General features: G+C 41.2%; 2 protein-coding genes across 12 annotated transcripts in view; both read right to left on the reverse strand.

The window, feature by feature from the left end:
* Positions 1–8876, reverse strand: part of LOC139911130 (transcription factor COE3) — a 148802-nt gene extending 139926 nt beyond the window's left edge. For all 11 annotated transcript variants that reach the window (XM_078289141.1, XM_078289138.1, XM_078289142.1 and 8 more), the window contains exon 1: positions 8743–8876. In XM_078289141.1, coding sequence (XP_078145267.1) covers positions 8743–8876 — 134 coding nt within the window. The remainder of the gene's footprint in view (positions 1–8742) is intronic.
* Positions 1–19479, reverse strand: part of tbc1d2 (TBC1 domain family, member 2) — a 441666-nt gene that overhangs the window by 411435 nt on the left and 10752 nt on the right. The window lies entirely within an intron of this gene.

Consider the following 19479-nt stretch of genomic DNA (forward strand, 5'->3'; position numbering starts at 1 on the left):
TTTCTCCATTCACATTGCCTGACAACACATTCATTTCTGTTCCAGTCACATTGCTATTGGAAAAATACATTAAATAACATGCAGCAATATTCCACTGCAAAATAATAAATCCAAGACTAAAATACATAAAAATAACAATGAAATTAAATATTTTAAATCAGTTTCAGATTCTGCTTTCCTTCCTTATTTAAAGCAGCTGAATCAGTTTTAGCTGTTTACATCTGAAATTAAACTGTTTGTGACCAATTACATTAAAGTAAAAATTTTAAATTGTCCCAGAATGTGTTGACATTACAGTTTGGTTTATGTCTAAATAAGTCAAGAACTATTCTATAATAATATAATAATAATAAAATAATAATAATTGCGTACATTAACTCACAAATGCGTGGACACACACACACACACACGCACGCACACTCAAATATAAATACAATGGCATGTACACACACCTGCAATAATGCACGTATGCGCAACACACACACACACACACACTATATGTCATTCATCTGAATTATATTGTAAATCTGTAAATAAAGTTTTTCAGTCATCTGCATCGACGAGAAGAAACTGTAACAAATCTTCTGAGATACTAGTGAAATAAAATATATTGTTTTTATATATATTTGAATATTCTTCTCCTGTATGTCAGTCAGGAGGAAAACTGCGAACTGGAACATGAAGCTGCTGGACGAGTCAGATTTCAGAGTTTCATATCATGATGCAACTCACAGCTTCAGATCATTATTAATGAACATTAAAGAGACAAAAGTATAAATATAAAAAGTATAAAGTATAACAAAATATTAGAAAGTAGCATGTACAGCTGAAAGTATTTGATCAAACTGACTGAAACGCTGCAGAAAAGAGGAGAAAACATCTGAGGATTTCACATAATAATAACCAATTATTATTATTATTATTATTATTATCATTCATATTATTATTAATAATATTTCTGACAGATTATCTTACAGGTTACAGTGTGTATGTGTCGGACTTTGTGTTTACATTCATGAAACCCGTCTGCTTTTACTCTTAGACATTCTCACACTGAACGCCTCGCCACATGTACTAATTACACACACACACACACACACACACACACACACACACACACACACACACAGTGCATCAGTGTGTCAGGCTCTCAGTCTAAAGACTAATTTGTTGGTAATTGCAGCATGACAGGAGCAGCCATTCCACATCCAGCCGGTTTCCTAATGAAGAGCGACACTGTGAGGGAGAGCCAATCAGGATCAGCCAGCCGTTTATCCTGCCGCCGCCCGGGCCGAACACCACCGCCGTGCAGACCGCCGCCGCGCAGACCGCCGCCGCGCAGACCGCCGCCATGCAGACCACCGCCACACAGACCGCCACACAGACCGCCGCCACACAGACCGCCGCACAGACCGCCACACAGACCGCCGCCACACAGACCGCCGCCGTGCAGACCGCCACACAGACCGCCGCCACACAGACCGCCGCACAGACCGCCACACAGACCGCCGCCGTGCAGACCGCCACCGCACAGACCGCCACCTCACAGACCGCCACAATACAGACCGCCACTGTCCCACAGCAGACCGCTGACCGTCCCACAGACCGCTGTCCCAAACTTCCCAGAATTCAGTTTTGTTGAATCATCGCAAAACTACAGGACGGCTACTACAGTTTGTCGCTGAACCAAAATGGCCGAAGCAAACTCCTGCTCGTTTATGCGCAGGGTTCGTAATAATAAGACGAAGAAGAAGAATTATTATCATTATTACTATGAATATTTCTATAGCGGTTCAGCAGTCAGTCAGCCAGGCTGGCTGGTTCATTAACATTCCAACACATTACACAGACTAATGTAATCTGATTACTTTCACTTAGTTTCAAATTACTTTGCCATATGGGAGGTACAAAGTGAAAAATTACAAAGTTTAGTTAAATTAATTTCACATTTGCGAATTAAAAAAAAACCCAGAAATGTTCTTATCTGCCTCATCGTAGTTTAAACGGCCTTTCACTTATTAAAAGTTTATTAAAAAGTAAAACTGAAAGTATTAGAAGTATTTTTCTCTTTTATCTGTACTCAGAAACATTCTGCTTACTGTAAATGAGATTAACTGACAATATTGAGACTAAAATTAATTATTTGCATTATTATTATTTGTGTCACCTGATAATCTGGATTTTGTTGAATTATTGATTCATGTGTTTGGTACGACCAGATTTTTTTCTACTGACGTAACAAGATTTCTGTTTCTGTCATTTAATACAGAAAAAAAACATTTGAACTGGAAATATTTTGGAATATAGATCCTACTCTCTATTGATCATCAATAACTCATATTACGAATGTCTTTATATTTATAGATATTACAACATAATATCATGAAGCTGGGAGGCAGCGAGTGGAGGCGGAGGTGGTGAGGCGTTCAGGTTCAGTAAATCACAGTTTTTCCAGGTTCCAGATGGTTCTGCAGGTGGATTTATTCGGGATCTGATCGTTCCTCTTCAGGTTCTGTCCTGAGGAACGTCGACGCTCCGGACGCTTCGCTCCTCTGCAGGATGGATGGAGAAGAACTGAAGCAGCTGGACGTTTCCTCCACTCAGCTGTTTCCCCCAAACATCCTTTACCCACACTGTCCCTGTCACACACACACACACACACACACACCTGCCCCGCCACTGCACATCACACACACACACATTTACTGACACTTTCCCTGTCAGAGATCTACTGCAGGTCTGACACACACACACACACCTGCTGTAGGACTGCAAATCACACACACACACACACACACACATTCAGAAACACAAACACACTTGCACACATGAACTGATACATGCAGGGACACACACACACATACACAGCTGTGAACCTATGCATGTTCCTGCACACAAACACACACAATACAGGTATGTTGCACACACACTCACACACACTCTCTCTCACACACACACACACATACAAATGAAAATGCAGCAGAAAGTGCATTTTTCTCGCCGGGTGGAAAAATAAGACGTAAAGAAAGCGAGCGAGCGTCCAGCAGGCCGCTTCATCCTGTGTCCCGTCCCGTCCCGTCCCATCCCGTTCCGCCCCCCGTCCCGTTCCGCCCCCCGTCCCGTCCTGTCCCGCTCCATCCCGCACACCGAGGGTTGGCGACTGGAGCTGATTGAGCCGATGACGGATGGAGCCACGCGAGAAGAGGAAGAAGAAGTGGGAATCCCTGGATGACGATTATTCACCTCAAACCTTATTCACCCCCCCCACATACACACACACACACACACACACACACCTACCCCCCCACCCCCCACCCCCCCCCTCAGCGCTTGGGAACCTGTAGTTTATTACCCCCCCCCCCTTCTCCCAGCAGACAAAGATAGGGCGGGGAGGGCAGGATCCGTCACTCTGCAGGGTTTTCAGTGTCAGGCAGGGTCGAGGGAAATCTGTTCAGCTGGAGCAGGACGGCCCACACACACACACACACACACACACACACACACACATACACACACACTACACACACACTCTCCCAAACATAGATACCTTACATATTGTACTCATTATCACATTAACCAATAGATATTCATAACATATGTACAAACACAAATACTCACACACACACACACACACACACACACATACACAGACACGCAAATTACAGACACGCACACACAGATATATAAAATATACTCATAAGCACAAAAACACAGTTGTAGTACATGTGCACATACACACAAAATTATATATCTATCATATACATATACACACATACTCGCCCACACACACACACACACATTCAATACACATTGATGCCTTACATATATTTATAAACACAGTAACAAATACATACATATACACACACACTTATGTTATATATACACACATGCACAAAATCATACATTTAGGCCTATTATATATATATACACACACATGCACGCCCACACACACACACATATTCATATATCACATCTGCACACGCACCTTCACACACACAGATACTGTTTTAAATTTACACACAGTACTTGCATACACACACACACAGATAGACTGGCATACGTTACATACACACACCTGCACACACACACACACACATAGTACTGTTTTAAATTTACACACAGTACCTGCATATACACACATTCACAGACAGACTTACATATATTACAAACACACACGTGCACAACTTGCGCACACACACACACACACACACACACACACTACAGCAGACAGTAAAGCCATGCTAGCAGGTTTTTCCTGTCTGACAGATTCAGAGTGAAGCTGAATCCAAACCGGAGTCACAGGTTCGATTCCCACAGCTGCCACAGTGTCCATGAGCAAGACACTGACCTCTGACCTGCCCACGTGTGTGTGTGTGTGTGTGTGTGTGTGTGTATGTGTGTGTTACAGCAGGACACGCAAAGAAAATAATAAAATAATCCCAAATCTACTGTATGTAATGTGACGATAAGCTTCTGCAAAGACACACACACACACACACACACACACACACACACTGAACCAGGCCGTACAGCGACACAGTGACGTGTTTTTAACAGATTTCTCCAGACGGGATTCAAACCCGCAACAAGAACAGACACACACACACACACACACACTGTGCTTTCTGTCGCTCAGCAGGCAGAGGCTGGACGACTTCACATGTAGAAAACAGAGAGAGAAAACCGAGTCCGGTCTCCTGTACGGAAACATAATCCTGCAGAACGAGACGAGGCTCGAAAACCTCTGACAGGCAGACTGAGGGTTTTAAAAACAGCTGAGGGAACCAGAGCAGCGACAGAAACAGAAACAGAAACAGAAACAGAAACAGAAACAGAAACTGAAACATCTCCGTGTTTCCTGTCGATTTTTACTCAAATAAAAGGTGAAGCGGAGCAGAATGAAACCAGCAAGCAAACTGTGGAGAGATTACTGCAGGAGACGCTCAGGTTAAACATCAGCTCTCCTGCAGGGTTCCCTCTGTGTGGAAGTGAAGTGAATCTCCAGTTTACGACACACACACACACACACACACACACACACACACACTCTTCTGCATATTGATAAATCACATTCAGACTTTGCCATTTGAACCCGCAGCAGCAGATCAGGAGGTTTGAAGGGAAGCTGTCATGTGAACAGCTGCTGACAGATTCCCTCCTTCGGCCCGATCAGGTAGCAATTACTGATCAATAAGCGGAGTGTTGCTTCTGTTTGCTGCCTGTGAACAGCATGGCATCGCTTTCTGACCTTATTTATATCTGACAGCGATATAATTTCCAACGCACATAAACCATAAAATAAATACACAAACAGCTGTGGGTGTTTTTATACAGTTCTGCCTCGGATCTGTGCGTTATTTATTAAGCGAACGAGTTTTAAAGGCGAGTTTGTTTTCTTCAGAGTTTAGTAATAATACCGATTAAACATTAAGAGATTGTTTTAGGAGTTAAAATATTAAGAGAAGAAGAAAATCCTCCTTCAGTGTTTTACTGAACCTCAAACTGTTGGGTGGATTTTTTTTTTTTTTTCGACGGCGAGCGTAAAGACGAGCGGGCGTTTCTGAACGGCAGGCGGGGGGGGGGGGGTCAGGGTGGGTGTCAGGGTGGGTGTCACCGGGCGTCCTGCACATTCTGACCCTCTGCAGCAGCGGTTCTCAACATGGGGTCCGGGGACCGCCAGGGGTCCTTGCAGGGGTTCCAGAGGGTCCCCCAGCAAACTGATGAATTGTTAAACTTCAGTATTATTTCATTTTCAAGAAGTTAACACAATTAAAGAATGTAGAAGAATGACTGATCTGATCATATTTTCTCTGTTATCTCTCTACCTGCAATACAGACAGTCGTGGGACTCTGGACAAAATCATATCTGACAATAAAAATATTCTCTGAGAGACAAAATCTGATTAAACGGGGGTCTGTGGCTCTAATGTGGACTAAAGTAGGGTCCTTGATATGAAAAAGGTTGAGAATCACTGCTGTAGTGTCATGGCATCCACTCACACACACACACTAATGTAATATTACTATATTATAGACATGGGAAATACCATAATACAGCATTTCCGTATATGTTGAACTGGTTGTGTTGTATCTGTTTCTTCCTCCATACAGATATATGAATATGTATGCAACATAAACGTCAAATAATTCCAGGTGTAGTACGACTGTGTTTTACATTTCCACATCATTAACTGGGGAAATAAAGGAGTTTTAATGTGATGTTTGTATTTAAAAGGAGGCTGTGAGTCTGTAGGAGCCAGGTGAGCAGAGCAGAAGCAATAATAACCTGATATAATATGCATCAGACTGGAATACTTCCTCATAATAAACTGCATGTGATGTACATTAAACTGCAGGTTTACACACTTCAGGCTTCTGGGATCATTTTACCTTCCGCTGTCAGACTTTACAGTAAAATAAAACTTTGTAACAGCAGCACAAATTTAAATACTACAAATTCAATTCATCTAGTCTTTTTTACTTTTTTATTTTTCCCGCTTTGTCGTTGAGTTTAAAACTGAAATAACATTTTATTCACCACAAAATCTGATTTCTGCCAAATTACATCCAAACAGTATTTCTATAATTCCATATGAACAGAGCTGAAGATATTTGACATGATGTAGAAATATTTTGAAATGTAAAATAACATCCAACACTCAGTTAAAATATTTAAAGATGATGAGTGTGTGAGGTTGAAGCAACACATCTGCCTCTCTGGAAGTGTAAAGGCATCAGATGGATTTATTCCTCTCTCCTCTGTTCAGGTGATTTAAACTGGAGGCAGTGCGGGAATCCTACATTGATTTTTTTTAATAAACTGGTCAGATATCCCCCCTCCACACACACACACACACACACACACACACACACCCTCCACCCCCCTCTGCCTCCCAGGAGCCACATCTGAAATTTAGACCCTCAAACCTCAGAATTACCATCAGAGTTTCACCAAAAAACACTTTGATTTTCTCTCTGGAGCTTTCAGACCAAGAGAGGAGAGACTGCAGAGGGTTTTAGCATTATTATAGATGATACTGCTGTATTATAGGCTACTATTACAATTATTGACTTTACTTACAAACGATGCTATTATTATTATTATTATTATTACTATAGTGATTCTAAAAGATCCAGATTTATTGAAACCCTTTGCTTTGGATCTGAGTGAATCTCCTGGATCTTAGTTCTTCATCAGTTTTAAAACAGAATAATGTTGAATCTAATTATTTCAGACTGGACTCATCAGTGTGAGTTGGGTCTGTGTGTCGGTGTGTGTTTGTAATTCCTGCAGGTCAAACGGTGAATTATTCCTCCTGTAGAGGAGAGACTGGAGCCTTCAGTTTCACACTGTGGCTCAGTTAAATGTTCCTTTATTTGTTCCCCTTATTACCTGATAAATATCCTATAAATATCTTATAAATATTCTATATAAATTCGACCCACCGCCTAAAATCGACTATCTTAACTCTTAGAGGAGAGAAAAACGTTTTGTAGTTTTCTGTGATTTACTTAAATGTTCCTTAATTTATTCCCCTAATTATCCTGTAAATAGTCTTTAAATAATATTATAAATATCCTGGAAATCAGACGCAGCGACTGAAACTCCACCGCGCGCTGAACTCCCGGTCATCGCGGCGCGTAACCGCGCTCTTTACGCACGGCGTGTTTCTAAAGGAAGAGGCTTTATGACAATAAGTGCATGTCAGATTTATTGAAATGAATTATCTGATCTGCAGTGTGGAGGATGAAACGTTTACTTCATGTTGAGGTTTAACTGAGACAGATGTGAAAGCCCGCGGACTGGCGCGGCGCCGGCCCGTTACACCGGCAGGTAAACAGCTGAACCTGAACCCGCACAAACCCGCAGATACGGCGGAGATCCCGCAGCTGATAACAGTTAGCTCTAAAACCTCCAACCTGCCGATAGATAAGACTGAATGACTGTAGACTGACCGGGTGTGAGGATCTGCTCAGAGACCAGAGGAACATCAGTCTGACGGTTTGGTTTGTGATTCTAGATAAATTCCTGCTGGTTCTGTCTTGACCTTTACTCTCCATCACAACACTGGAAACTACCAGATCATCCAGACTCTTTTTAAGGCTGAAACTGAAACTCAGACCCTCCGCAGCCAGTGAAGCCCGGTGGGATGATGGGCGGCGTGAGGTTTCAGACTGAAAGTCCTCAGTCTGTCTGTGGAGTCTGTGTTTAAATTCCTGCAGGTCAGTTAATTATTTTATCTTTTCGAGGATTAAAAAGAGGAGAAGCTCCACAGTTCAGACTGAGACTCAGTTTCTTTATTTCCCCTGCAGTTAAATCAGAGCCTGGACTGAACTGAACACAACTCTTTCCAGAGGAAATCGCCATGTGGTTTAACCGGTGGCTTAGTGAAGCGCCTCTTATTGTTGGCGGGTTTGATTTGGTATTTACGTTGTATTTACTTGGTATTTACTTAATATTATCTTGGTGTTTACTTGATATTATCTTGGTATTTACTTGGTGTTCACTCGGTATTTACTTGTGTTTTAACCTCTGCGCGGCTCTCAGCGTTAGACTAAAGGAAACCTCCGTGCGTGTCACATTTGTTCAAACGGATCCTGGAAGACGCAACATCACCTTCATGCTGGAGTTTTAATCAGCAGCCTGACACTAATCAGTGAATCTGCACCGGCCCGGTAAACCGGAGAGCAAGTAAAGCCTAACGACCGGGTGAAAACTTGGTGTTTTATTCGGTGTTTTACCTCTGCGCTGCTGTGTTCGCGTCCAAAATCCCTGCGCCCTGCATCCAGGAGCGGACCGGGGTCATGCCGGTGGGGAGCGGCTCCTCCTTCATGGTCAGGGCCCCCCGGGGGAGGCTGTCCTGGATGGAGAACATCAAAGTGTCCTACTGGGAGCTCGGTCTTCACCAGAAATAAGAAGAACAAGAATAATCCTCCCGTACCAGCCACTCAAAAAGCCAAAGGACCACCTGGATTAACGTGCAAAAGACCAGCGAGGAGGAGGGGGGACAAGCGGCTTCCCCAAAGTACCGGGTCCTGATCCAGAGAAGAGCCCGGATCCCTCTGGGTTTCTCCGGGTTGTTTTAGATCCCAGCCCCGGCTCACAGCGCCCGGGCTTTAAACCGGTGTCTCTCTGAAGTTAAAAGAGGGCGGAGAGAGGCTTGGAGAGCAGTAAGAGCATCTCAGAGGAACAGCGAGGAAGAGAGAATCAGCCGGGATCTGGAGAGCCTGACGCCGGGAGGACGGAGCGGGGAGAGCCGGATCAGAGGGAGGCGAGCAGCCGTGGATTGTGGAAAAATGAAAAGTGGGATAAAAAAACAAGCCACCGCTTCAAAAAGGAGTAAAATGAAATGATTAGCAAACAAGAGGGAGGGACGGACCGTGGAAGGCTGGTTCTCCCGGGGGAAAAGGGGGATTGGGCAGCGAGAAATCTCATCCCCTCCCTCCCCGGCTCTTTATGGCTCCTCTGTCCCGGCGGAGAGCTCCTTCTCCCGGGTCCGGGGCTCCGGCGCTCCCCGGGGACCGGCGTGGACCCGGAGTGGGCGGGGACAAGCCCAAATAAGGAGAACTCATTTGAATATTAGTCGCGCCTCTGGGCTCTCATTGGCCGAAGTCACCCGTTGCGTCACGATTTTTTTGAATTCGCGCCCCAAATAAGGGTTTCCGCGTGTTCCGCCGTGCGCGCTGCAAAAAATGACGTTTGGATTAAAGATTGAGGATTAAAAACAACGCGGACAGGTTCCAGTTGTGTTGAATTAGAGAATCCAGACATATTTACACTCTGAAACAGTTTAATAACTGGAGCAACATGTGATGATGATGTGAAGTGAGACAGGAGAAGTGTAAACTCAGATATTTAACCCGCTCTGTCTCCGCCTGTCCAACAAGACACTTCATCAACTCCTCAGTCCTCAAACATTCATTTTTTATTCAAATAACAGAGAAAATCTGCTGTTGTTGTTCCACTTTTCTCCAATGCTGTTTCTCTTGCACGGATCCACTGCGCTGATCTGCTTTATTCCGCTTTGTTTCAATAAACTGAGTTTGTTTCTGCAAAATCCCTGAAACAAGTGAAGCTGCATTAGAAACCAGTAGAATCACGTGGCGTCATCATCCGATTCTTTCACTTTTTATTGAAGAAAAAGTAGATTTGATTTGAAGACTGAACTGCAGATGAAATGACGGACAGGCGGGTTCAGACCGCTGGACTTCACCTGTCCAGGTCCTGAACTGATCCAGGAGAGTGAGTGTGTCAGATGGAGCTCATCAATACCAATAATCTATAATCTATGATCTGTATTGACTTCCTTCAGTCTGGATTAACTGGTTCCATTTGATATAATCCGCTCTGTCACCCAGCGCGTTTGGCACAAATTTGCACTTTTACGCACGGGCATATGGCACGCACACACACACACACACACACACACACACACACACACACACAGAAACACGCTCGCCCTCTCTCCTTTACACTCTCTCTCTCTCTCTCTCTCTCTCTCTCTCTCTCTCTGTCACACACACACACACACACACACAAACTCGCCCCTCTCTGTCCCACTCTCTTTCTCACGCACGCACGGTCACACACACACGCGCACGCACACACTCCCGTATCAGGTGGGAAAGCCACTAACAAGCAGCGTGTTGTATCTGTTCCTGTCTGCTGTGATCAGAGGAAACCTTTTGATTTTAATTTCACATTAAACACACTGAAGATCCGGCAATAAATAATAATAATAATAACAATAATAATAATAATAATTACAATAATAATAATAATAATGTTACAGGCCGTCTCTGATCCGCTCCGCTTTCTGTTTTTGCTTTCTGACATTTTCAGCATCATTTTCATCGCAGAGCAGAAATTCCTCTAATTAAGCAAAACTCCAGAGCCGCTGATTAAATATTTATCCTCCTTTAGCCCGCTGCTCCTCTGGGACACGAACGTCTGGAAGCTGCGAAATATTTCTGTGGAAGGAGAGAAAGTCAATGAGACGCTGCGAACATGTTGAGAGGAAGAGGAGGAAGAGGAGGAAGAGGAGGAAGAGTCTGGATTACAAATCAGACTGGTGACTCTTCCAGCCGTCTGACGATAATAATATTAATAATAATAATAGGTATAAAATTACTATTTCTACGAATACTACTAATAATAATCATAATAAGTATAATAATAATAGACTTATAATAATAATAATATTAATAATGATATTAATAATGCTGGTGATACAAGTAATAGCAACAATAGAAAAAGAATAAAGGAAGAACAATACTAATAATTAGAATTATAATGTTGATAACAATTATAATACTAAGAATACTAATACTACTAGTAGCCTACTACTACTAATAATAATTAATTCGTTTAAATATAGCCTTATCTTTTATTATTATAAGGACAATATGCCATGTTGGAAATCTTTTTTTTTTTTTATAACTCCAGATTGTTGTTACATTTCTCTTTCAACTTCCTCCATTATAATTTTTCATTTCTCTCCACTGACATCTGGACATCAGGCCTTTATTTCTATTTACTTTCATGTTATTTTATCTTATGTTATTTATAATTGTATTTATTTTGCTCCTGTTCCTCACTGTCCTCCTTCAGGTTAGAGACGAGGAGTGAAGGCCTTTAACACACACACACACACACACACACACACACACACACACACACACACACACACACACATGAATCCTCCAGGGATGACAGGCTGCAGACAGAACATGAAGCTCCAAACTCTGTTAGAACCCTGATGTTAGAACATTGATGTTAGAACCCTGATGTTAGAACACTGATGTTAGAACACTGATGTTAGAACCCTGATGTTAGAACACTGATGTTAGAACACTGATGTTAGAACACTGATGTTAGAACATTGATGTTAGAACACTGATGTTAGAACATTGATGTTAGAACACTGATGTTAGAACCCTGATGTTAGAACACTGATGTTAGAACATTGATGTTAGAACACTGATGTTAGAACACTGATGTTAGAACACTGATGTTAGAACATTGATGTTAGAACCCTGATGTTAGAACACTGATGTTAGAACACTGATGTTAGAACACTGATGTTAGAACATTGATGTTAGAACACTGATGTTAGAACACTGATGTTAGAACATTGATGTTAGAACACTGATGTTAGAACCCTGATGTTAGAACACTGATGTTAGAACATTGATGTTAGAACACTGATGTTAGAACACTGATGTTAGAACACTGATGTTAGAACATTGATGTTAGAACCCTGATGTTAGAACACTGATGTTAGAACACTGATGTTAGAACACTGATGTTAGAACCCTGATGTTAGAACACTGATGTTAGAACACTGATGTTAGAACCCTGATGTTAGAACACTGATGTTAGAACACTGATGTTAGAACCCTGATGTTAGAACCCTGTGTTCTCTACAGCAGAGGTGAGGAACCTGAACATCAGACCTCAGAGAACCAGATTTCATCCTAAGGAACCCAACTGGCAATCTGCTGTTAGATCTGGTTCAGCAGAGAAACCCTTCAGCATCCTCAGCCTCTCTGTCTCTCTGGACCAACATCTAGTCAATTAAACATTATGGAAATTCAACTATTCCTCAATTTGACCAAGGAACCCTGGAACCTCCTGCAGGATCCCTGGAGTTCCTCGGATCCCGCTCTGGTTCTTTGGTCTTGTACCGCAGCAGAACCAGGTCTGGTGTTGTGAAGAACCGCTTTGGAAACATCTGAATCAGCAGAATTAATTTCTGTTTTGTTAAAAGTTCAGCCGACAAAACGCAGCAGAGCCGATCAACACAAACTGAAATCAATACACAGAAATGGAAATATTGCCCTTTAAACTGCACACTCTGAGATTATAGTAAAGGGTTCTATATAGAACCGGGAAACGGTTCTTCAGGCTTGGTGCCACAGCAGAACCTTTTCAGAACGGGTCTCTACAGCTCCAGACTCACACGGTTCCACACAGAACCTTCATGATGCTGCAGAGAACCTTAAAGAACGAATGGAACGCCCCAAACAGCAGAACTAAAGGAGCTTTTTAAGAACCACACTGGGTTCTGTTTTACCAGTTTTTATTTTATTTTATTTTTATTTTGACTAAATGACTTTATTAATTCTCCTGTTCTCATAATGAAGATGATGTGTGAAAGACAGATGGCGCTTTGTTCTCTAATGTTCTGCTGAAATAATCCAGAAGAGGATCAGACTGCAGACAGAGAGCGCCTCCTGGTGGAGAGAGAGAGAGAGAGAGAGAGAGAGAGAGAGAGAGAGAGAGAGAGAGAGAGGAGAGAGAGAGGGAGAGAGAGAGAAAGAGGAGAGAGAGAGAAAGAGGAGAGAGAGAGAGAGAGAGAGAGAGAGGAGAGAGAGAGAGAGGAGAGAGAGAGAGGAGAGAGAGGGAGGAGAGATAGATAGATAGATAGATAGATAGATAGATAGATAGATAGATAGATAGATAGCAGTACAGAATATAGATGAGAATAAAACAAATTCAGACAATAAGAAATAATACAATAAAACAAGCGATCACAGGACTCAACATGTTGAAAAAGCAAAAGATTCACAGATACACAGACAGACAGATAAAGACACTTTATTTATTCCAAAGGAAAATACAACTGGCTGATAATTACTAAACATAATAAAACCCTGTTTCACCTGACATGTTCACATTTCAACATTTGACACAATAATTACATTAAATGGTGCATCCAACTCATAAAAAAGCAACTTAAACATAAGAATTTTAACATAAAAATCTTTCACTTAATCTCTAACTTTTGGCAAAACTCTGTTTCCACCATACAGTTAAAGAAAGAAAGAAAGAAAGAAAGAAAGAAAGAAAGAAAGAAAGAAAGAAAGAAAGATATATTTTGCAGTCGACACAGAGCTACAGTTCCCGTTTTCCTCTTCCTCTTTTTCAGAAAGTCTAAATCAAAGTTAATATTGGTTTAAATAGTTTAGATTTCAAATTAAAACTGATCCCTGATGTTCAGCTTCAGCTTTCACTTCCTGTAAAGTTAAAGACTCGTTATCGTCCGGCTGGTTTGATGTTTACTAAAATATATTTATAATATCAGCTAACAGTTTATCATACAGCAGCTTCAATATTACAGTAACAGCAGAGTTTCCATATTAAACAATATATCGATATCCATCAGTATTTGTCAGACTGAAACAGGAAGTTATTCCAGATGAAAATCAGTCAACTGTTACCCCCTCCAACACACACACACACACACAGACACACACACACACACACACACACACACACACACACACACACACACACACACACACACACTCCCCTCAGTGAGTCTCGTCTTCTTCCTCTGACTGAACTGAAACGTGAAAATCCAAACAAATCCTCCGTCTTTCTTCTGATGTGAATCAAAGCCTGGTGGATCAGAGGATCCTGGAGCCACAGACCTCCTGCTGCTGCTGGGGTCACGACCCCAGTGTAACCATCTGAGGGGCACTTAACCCCCAGACACCCCCAAAAACCCTAAACTCCCCTAAATACCCCTAAATGCCCTAAATACCCCCAGACTGCCCTAAACAGCCTGACTGTCCCATCAACCTGCACTATCAATCACCTCCATTAACTTCACACACACACACACGCACACACACACACACACACGCACACACACACGCACACACACACACACACACACACACACACACACACACACACGCACACACACACACACACACACACACACACACACACACACACACACAGGTAGATAGATGACACAACTGAATCACCTTTATGAACAGAAGTCAGTCTGTTAGATGAACTCAGTAAAGACTCATATTTATTTATAATGAATCTACGCTTTCTTATGTCAGTCTGTTATGTTTTACAGTATTTGTTATATATGTTATATATGTTATATTATGTTATATATGTTATGTTTGTCAGGTTTGATGGTGTTAACTCAGCACTTGGCTTCAGGGAGTCAAACTTCGATCTTACAGTTTTCATCATAATAAAAGCAAGAATAACTTTCCTTCCTTGCAAAAATCCTCAGAAGAGAGTTTCTATTTAATAAAAACTAAATGTCAGTAGAGTTCAGTGTTTCCTCTCAACTCACACTGATTCAGTTTCTAACACTTTATCAGAGAAGAGAGAAACCTTTTGTTTTTAAATGATTTCAGTTTCTGATTTTGAACCCAAATGGAAGTGAAGAAAGTGATTTAATGTTTTTTTTATTTCAGGAGTCAAGACAATAAAACTAGAAAATAGAAAAAGGTTTTGTAGACTTTTGATATCTGTTGGAATATTTTTGTCTGCCTGTTTGCCTAAAACTACAATTACTACTTCTAGTACTACTACTAACAATATTAATAATAATATCAGTCATTTGTCTTTCTATGTGAGCAGGTTTTTATCTGTGAAGATTAATAATATGACATGTTGTGACTTTGCTGCAGACACATCAGGTTGAACTGACTGTGTTGATCAGATGCTGCTGAAAAATAATATCAAAAATGTAACTTTAGAAGAGTTTTTCAGTAGTTTGGAGCCTGGATCTGCTCAGAAAATGCAGATATTTGGGTTTGGACAGACAGTTTCCAGCATCACATCTCTCCCACCTGACAGGAGCAACTTCACATGTTCAAATACTTTTTATCTCTAAATGAATCACATGAGTTCAGTCTGTTTAACAGCTGGCTCATTTGGAGGAAGAGAAGGTGATTCTTTATATGAATATAACTGGGAGACTGGGAGATGTTTCCACTGATTAAAAGGTTTGCCAGAAAACAGGAAATAAGAGGATTTTACCTCCAACTGAAGGTGAAGAGCGCCGCCCAGTGGAGAGAACAGCAGTTACACTCAGTATACTGACAGATATTCAGAAATACACAAAGACTCAATTATTGACATGAAATGCAACACAGCAGCTGAACCATGTATCTTAAAGTGAAATATTTCGTTCCATCTGCTTCCACAAGTTAAATATAACTATCATCAGTAGTGGAAAGAGTATTAGAATGTCCTGCTGCAGTAGAAGTACTGTTACTTTACTGATACTTTACTGCAGTAGAAGTAAAAGTACCGGTGTAAAAACCTCCTTCAGTAAAAGTAAAAAGTGTGTGATTTAAAATGTCGTCAGAGTAAAAGTTCCTGAGTTCCTCTTCAGAACAGAGAACGTTGTTAGCTGTGATCTTTTCCATGTGATTCTAACAGGAGAGAGGTCAGAGTTCAAACTAGATTCTTTTCACTGGAAACATTAGAAACGACAAAATAAAGTGCAGAAACAAAGTAAAGTCAGATTCCTCTTCTCACTGTGAATGGATCCACAGTTTGTCAGTTTCTGTTGATCCAGTTTCTGTTGATCCAGTTTCTGTTGATCCAGTTTCTGTTGCTGATGGAGAGACACAATCTGTTCTGTGATGGATGGATTTAAAATGGACTGAAGGACAAAACTGCAGGAGAGATGGACTGAAGGGAAAGTCAAATTACTGACTTTAGAAAATACAAGTAACAAAAAAGCTGCTCGGTTACAGTAATGAGAGTAAATGTAATTAGTTACTTCCAGCCTTGGCTATCACATCTTCTGCTTCATACACTGCAAAATCATCAATAATTGAATCTAATTTAACATCATCAGAGTTCATTTAACACTTTCAGCCAGAGCTGTGACCAAGTCAACTTTGCTCGAGTCCCAACTCAGTCTGAAGTCTAGAGGCACAAGTCTCAAGTCTAAATGTAGAACAGCAAGTCAAGTCAGAACAAATCAAGAGTCCAGTATCAATTTAATATCTTAAAGAAAACTAAATATCTAGGACTTTTCAATGCAATATGGTTTTAATAGGATAAAAACTTGGTAAGAGCATCATGAGTTTGGTACTGATGGTGTGTTCATGTTCTGGTGGGAAAGTCCGACATCCAGGACTTCCAAGTCAGCTGATGAACAGCGTTGTGTCGGTTCAGAAAATCAAACCAGGAAGACAAACGATAAACAAACACAGACGTCCTGCAGCTGAAAGTGATGTTGAACTTTAGTGTCTTGGGTTGTGAAGCTTTCTGGACGTGATGTAACCCCAAAATCAGTTACTGGTGTTAAACACCAGTAACTGATTTGGGGTTTACACTTGTTCAGACTTCAGAACTATTCAGCAGCATGACTAGTTCTTTATGTGCTAGAAGTGATTTTCAGACTGTTCCTCCAGACAATGGCAGTGAATGGAGAGAGAAAAAAACACAACTCTCCAGTCTGCTCTACCGGAGCAACAGATCACAGAATCACTGATTTTGGGGTTTTATCATGGAGGAAGAGACATAACCCAAGACTCTACCAGAGCTACACAGAGATTTAACAAGTTAATTAGATGAACTTCATTCAGACACGTCAGGTTAGTCTGCTAATTACAAGCTGCATGTGTTTGTGTTTTCTAAACTATCTTTTCACCTTGTTGGAAGGTTAAAGGTCACTGTTGCATCATAACTCAGAAACTCCGTTTTTTACTTCATCATCCAACTTTGGTGGGTGTTCATGTGAAATTTCTAAGTAGGAAAAAAACATGAACGGGAGGTGAACTTCAGACTGACGTCACTGGTGGGGAGACACATCTATGACATTTTCATAAATTTGCCAAACTTTCCAGTGTGAGCAGCAGAGCTCAGAGGAACTGACTGCTGACCAGAGAAACTCAAACACTGGAAACCAGTTAATGTTCTAATGGTTTTATTGGTTTCTGAAACACCTCTTCATTAGCTGCCAGCTGCTGTGATTGGTCGGTGGTGGAAATGACTTTCGCTTGGCCAAAGATCTTCTATTGAGAAGATGAATCACTCAATAGAGTTTTTGCAGTTGTGAAAAAAAAAATCTACATTTGACTCCATGATGGAGGAACACTGTAGAACTGTGTGTTAGTTAATAAAGTGTAAATCTGTAGAACTGTGTGTTAGTTAATAAAGTGTAAATCTGTAGAACTGTGTGTTAGTTAATAAAGTGTAAATCTGTAGAACTGTGTGTTAGTTAATAAAGTGTAAATCTGTATCAAGCAGCTAGAAGCAGAGAGCAGCTGAGTCAGCTTGTTGTGGTGTGGCTGTAGATCCATTCAGTAACGTTCTCAGTAAAAGTGAATAGTGTGATAAGGTGGATTTGGTTACTGTGACACAGTAAACTGTCTTGTCTTTAGCCCTAGTCTCTACTCCAAAACACTCTGAGTTGTAGCTTGAGAAGAGTCAGCTCAGTTAACCTGAACAAACTGTTAGCTAGCTAACTAGCCAGCAAACACACTGAAATGAATTTTTTTTTCAGTTTGTTAGCTAATTGTCCATGTCATAATACGGGCTACATCCATTTCACAATGAATGCCAAAAAAAAAATCATTTTAAATAAAATATTCCTACCAATAAAACATCACAGATTTTTGAACAGTCCCGACCCTCCCATACAATCAAACTGCCTTTCTTAACTGATCTCCCATTGGCTTGCACTTTTGAATGATCCCTCCCTGCGTTAAGCCCCGCCCCAACAATGTTGTACTTCCATTATTGGAGGGTTAGTGACGAATCGCAAGTCAGCATCGATGCACACTCGCTGGAGGAGACTCATACTGTCCAGCTCCTGTCCCTGCTAACCAGAGGTGGGGACTCAAGTCACATGACTTGGACTCGAGTCACAGTTTGAATTGCTTGAGACTTGACTTGATGCATGAAGAGAAGACTTGAGACTTGACTTGAGACTTACTTGAAGAGAAGACTTGAGACTTGACTTGACTTGGGTTCTGGTGACTTGGGACTTGACTCTGACTTGTACTTTGATGACTTGAAAAGGTTTCTAAAGTCTTGACTTGAGATCTTGTGTTTGTGTAAATGACTTAGATTGAAAGTGATGAGATTTGTTCCAGCAGACGACTGAATTTAAATTCTGTTTTCTGAATTTGTATGGAATGATTGAATTTATTGAAGTTGAAACTGATTATAGAAATCAAACTCATGATGCTCTTACCAAGTTTTTATCCTATTAAAACCATATTGCATTGAAAAGTCCTAGATATTTAGTTTTCTTTAAGATATTAAATTGATACTGGACTCTTGATTTGTTCTGACTTGACTTGCTGTTCTACATTTAGACTTGAGACTTGACTTGACACTTGTGCCTCAGACTTGAGACTGAGTTGGGACTTGGTCCCACCTCTCCCTGCTAACTGGTTTGGGATGTGCTTCAGTATGGTGAACGTGTCACATGACGTGTCAAACTCTTGCTCTCTTTCTCTTACTATCTCTGTCACTCTCTAAAACCCACAGCCTAAAGCAACAGGTTTCACACTCTGGAGGTTGTTGAAAGGCATTCTGGGAAATGTAGGAAACCACTAACTGCAGTAGAAGAAGTAGACAAGGCAGGTAGACAGGGAGATGACAGTCATATAGGCCAAATATAATTACACAACATTTATTTATTTTATTTATTTAAGATTTATTTGGCAGGGACAGTACACATCAATCAACAT

The sequence above is a fragment of the Centroberyx gerrardi genome, chromosome 16 (genome assembly GCF_048128805.1).
Source record: "Centroberyx gerrardi isolate f3 chromosome 16, fCenGer3.hap1.cur.20231027, whole genome shotgun sequence".
Taxonomy (NCBI): Eukaryota; Metazoa; Chordata; class Actinopteri; order Beryciformes; family Berycidae; genus Centroberyx; species Centroberyx gerrardi.